General features: G+C 46.0%; 1 protein-coding gene across 1 annotated transcript in view; it reads left to right on the top strand.

The window, feature by feature from the left end:
• Positions 1-3762, top strand: part of LOC106808857 (trichohyalin-like) — a gene marked incomplete at its 5' end in the record, with an annotated part of 11804 nt that extends 8042 nt beyond the window's left edge. Inside the window, 1 exon segment of the mRNA XM_014811747.1 lies at positions 3524-3762. Coding sequence (XP_014667233.1) covers positions 3524-3762 — 239 coding nt within the window.
• Positions 3763-3890: the final 128 nt, after the last annotated feature.

The following is a 3890-nucleotide window of genomic DNA, read 5'->3' on the forward strand; positions in this document are numbered from 1 at the left end:
ACCCTAACCCTAACCCTAACCCTAATCCTAACCATAACCCTAACACCCTAACCCTATCCATATCAGATAGTTACTTCGGGTACATATTATACACCATTATACGACAACGACCCTTCGTGCCCTGCTATTTGTGATAGGTAGATGACAGCACTTACACTGTGTTTGATGGAGAATGGCAGCTCAGCTCTGCGGTACACGTGGCATGTTTATTGACAATGTTAGGCCATCAGCCGTACCAGCATGCATTTTGAGTTAACACGTTGCAATATTCATTAGGTACGAAGGATTAAAAATCGAACAAACGATGTAATAGTGGCAGGGGGGAGTGGGAATTTCATTAGCGTGCAAGTGCATGCGAGCGCTCATACACAGATGTGTGTGCGTCAGAAGATCTAGAATGGTTTAAGTCCAACGCTCCTGTCACTTTGTTTGAATTAGCTAGACCGCTGCAGTGCGACCACCGTTACTTTCCTTGTTCTGTGACTATGACTGGTTTGACTTCTCTTCTGTCTGTTGCTAAACACTGTTCCTTTCCTTTCCTGCTGATAACTGTGGTTTCATTTTTCCCTGAGCACTGTTTCTACTCTTCACCTGCTCAAGGTGGCTTTTCTCCTTTCCTTGATTACTGTGTCTTGCCCTCTGTCCTTGTCTTCGGTGTTTTCCCCTGATTGTTGTGTCTTGCCATCTGTCCTTGTCTTCGGTGTCTTCCTCTGACTACTGTGTCTTGCCCTCTGTCCTTGTCTTCGGTGTCTTCCTCTGATTACTGTGTCTTGCCCTCTGTCCTTCAAGACACATCAATCAGGGGAAGACACCGAAGACAAGGACAGAGGGCAAGACACAGTAATCAGAGGAAGACACCGAAGACAAGGACAGAGGGCAAGACACAGTAATCAGAGGAAGACACCGAAGACAAGGACAGAGGGCAAGACACATCAATCAGGGGAAGACACCGAAGACAAGGAGGGAAAGGGAAGACACAGTCACTAAGGGGCAGAAAGGAAGATACGACAATCAGAGGAAGCAGGAAAACAACAGTAATCAGAGGAAGAAGGAAAGACACCGAAGACAAGAACAGAGGGTTTCCCTGGTAACTTCGTCTTCCCTTCTTTCCCTCTTCCCCTGGTAACTATCTTTTCTCTTCTGTCTCTGTGTCTTCTCTTCTTTCCCTTGACCGCGGTGACCTCCTCAAGCAGCTCACCTTCCCCGCTGCTTCCTTTCTAGCCGGTGGTGACCTTCCCGCGCATGAAGAGCCTTTTCGATCTAGAACAGGAGAAGCTGAGGAAGCGGGAGAGGGAGCGCGGGGAGAGGGAGAACAAGGAGATCCAAGCCTTACAGGCAGAGTACAAGACAAAGCAAGCCACACTGAGAGAGGAGGAGAGGAAGAAAAGGGAGCAGGTGAGGAGGCGGGAAGCTGGTAGAGGAGGAAGGGGCAGGTGTAGGAAGAATCTAGAGAGAAAATGTTGGGAGAATCTAGAGAGAAAATGTAGGGAGAATCTAGAGAGAAAATGTAGGGAGAATCTAGAGAGAAAATGTAGAGAGAATTTAGAGAGAAAATGTAGGGAGAATCTCCCGAGAGAGAAAAAGTGGAGCGGTCTTCCTTTTGTGGCGGCAAAATGCAGAGATTCACTCAGCATATCGTCTCTTTTTCCCTCTCGGGAGATTCTCCCTACATTTTCTCTCTCGGGAGATTCTCCCTACAACATCACCGGAGCGTATATCGCACGCGTTCGCCCGGCTGTACAATTAATGATTTATTAATTGCGGTAATTAATTCATGCAGAATTTCTTCCGGCGACTCGCCTCGAACGCTAGCGCGTGATTGATTCGTATATTCAATGACGCGTTCTACATTATTCATGTACTTAGCTGCGGTGGAACTGGTACCATCGTCAGGTAGTGTGTGCGCTGCTTCATAGCAAGTCTGTCTGTGGTGCACTAGTGTGTAGTCTGCAGTGGCAGACGCATGTCATTGATGTGGCCACTGTAGAAAAATCCATCGCTATAGAATATATCATCACTATAAAACAGGATCTGTTCGTGGCATTTTATTCACGTAGTGGCATTTTGCACCGTTTTTTTATTTTATAGGTGTGTTATATAAGATTAGTTGCATAGTTAGTTCTGCTAGATGTGATTCCATATATCTATCAAAATATTTATAGATGTGCGTTTTGCATGTAATGTTCATCTGAGGTCTCACTGTTTGCTTGCTCTATTTCATTCACGTTCCATTTTCTTTCCAAGTTGTTGCTGTTTAACTAAGAAAAGGATGTCTGTGTTCTAATCATCGTGGCAGTGTGTTGTAATAGCTCTATGATTATTTCTCCGAGGAGATGAAAATTCTCTCATTTTTTAACTCACAGTAAAAAAATAGATGCCACTTTCGAAAAATAGCTCACAGCGTTGGTTAGTGTTTAGACTGCCGCTGCTCGCGTTCTAACCTCCTCGTGTTGTGCTGCAGGAACAGAAGCAGCTGGAGATGAAACAGAAAGAGGATCCCATCCAGCGGCAGGTAATGTGTGAGGTGCAGAGATATAAAGAGGAACTGCTGAAGCCGGATAACGAGGAAGAGGAGCGACACATAGAGGAGCTGATCCGCAGGAGGGAAGGTATGCCTCGTGTCTACAAACCGGTTCCCCCTCCCTTAACGAAGACTTCCCCTCCTAAAGATATTAGCCCCCTCCTAAAGATATTAGCATAGGTGAAATTTAAACTTTTTGCAAGAAAATTTTCCTATCGATGACAATGTACAATGTTGTACAATGTTGTACAATGTTGTACGGAATATTTGTCTTCAACATTCTTAAGGATCATATAAAAAACGAGTGCAAACAATATACAGCGATCCCCTCTTTACTGGGCTTCCGATAAATGCTAGAATGCATAGATGTATCGGATAAATGACATGTCTTTGAAAACCAATCATTGTGCACATTGTTCCTATATTACCATAAAAAATTATACAAGCAATAACCAAGGTCATGTAAAGACAATCGTAGCAATATTTAGCAATAGTATATAATCAAATAAAGGTATTGCAATAGCTTCATTAGTGTTGTGATTATTAATGTAATTTAATTAAGAGGATATTGTTATCTTTTGCACCTTATATGAAAAATCATTAATTTTATGCAGCACAGAAGTGATTTTAAATTTAAAGCTGAAAAGATTTTTAATTATTACCCATTATGATCTTTAATCAATATAACGCTAATTGAAATTCATAGTTAAAGTGTTTCTCGTTATATTGAATTACGCCTAGAGTAATTATACCAATTAAGAAGAGTCTTCATTCACTAATAGGTTGGTGTATTCATTAAGCATAGGTGTTGCCACTAATTGACTCCATCAACACAATGAGGTCACACAGGGGTCGCGGACCGGGCGGGAAGGTCACACAGGGGTCGTGGACCGGGCAGGAGGGTCACACAGGGGTCGCGGACCGCCGGGGAAGATTCCCCGACAACTGCACCTCGCTGCGGCCCTCCTTCTAACCCGTCTTCCTCTGTCTCTCTCTCCGTAGAAGAAGCCGAACGTGAGAGGGAGAGGTACAGGGAAGCGTGGGCGCAGAAGAGCGAGCAGAACCGGCGCGCTCTGCAGGAGGAGCGGGGAATCGCCGACAACCTGCGCCGCGCGGAAGAGGAGAGGAAGCGCGCGGAGGAGAAGGCCAGGCGGCTGCAGGAGGAACGCCGCAGGCTGGAGGCAGTGGAGGCAGATGCAGACGCGCGCCACTACACCCAGCTATCACAGGAGGTAGGCTGAGGCAGGAGGAGGGAGGAGGGAGGAGGGGGAGGAGGAGGGGAGGCTGGAGGCGAGGGAGGAGGGAGGAGGGAGGAGGAGGAGGTGGGACGGGGAGGGAGGAAAGAGGAGGGAGGTGAAAGGAAGGAGGT

This window comes from Priapulus caudatus, unplaced genomic scaffold (assembly GCF_000485595.1).
Source record: "Priapulus caudatus unplaced genomic scaffold, Priapulus_caudatus-5.0.1 Scaffold310, whole genome shotgun sequence".
NCBI classification, from domain to species: domain Eukaryota; kingdom Metazoa; phylum Priapulida; class Priapulimorpha; order Priapulimorphida; family Priapulidae; genus Priapulus; species Priapulus caudatus.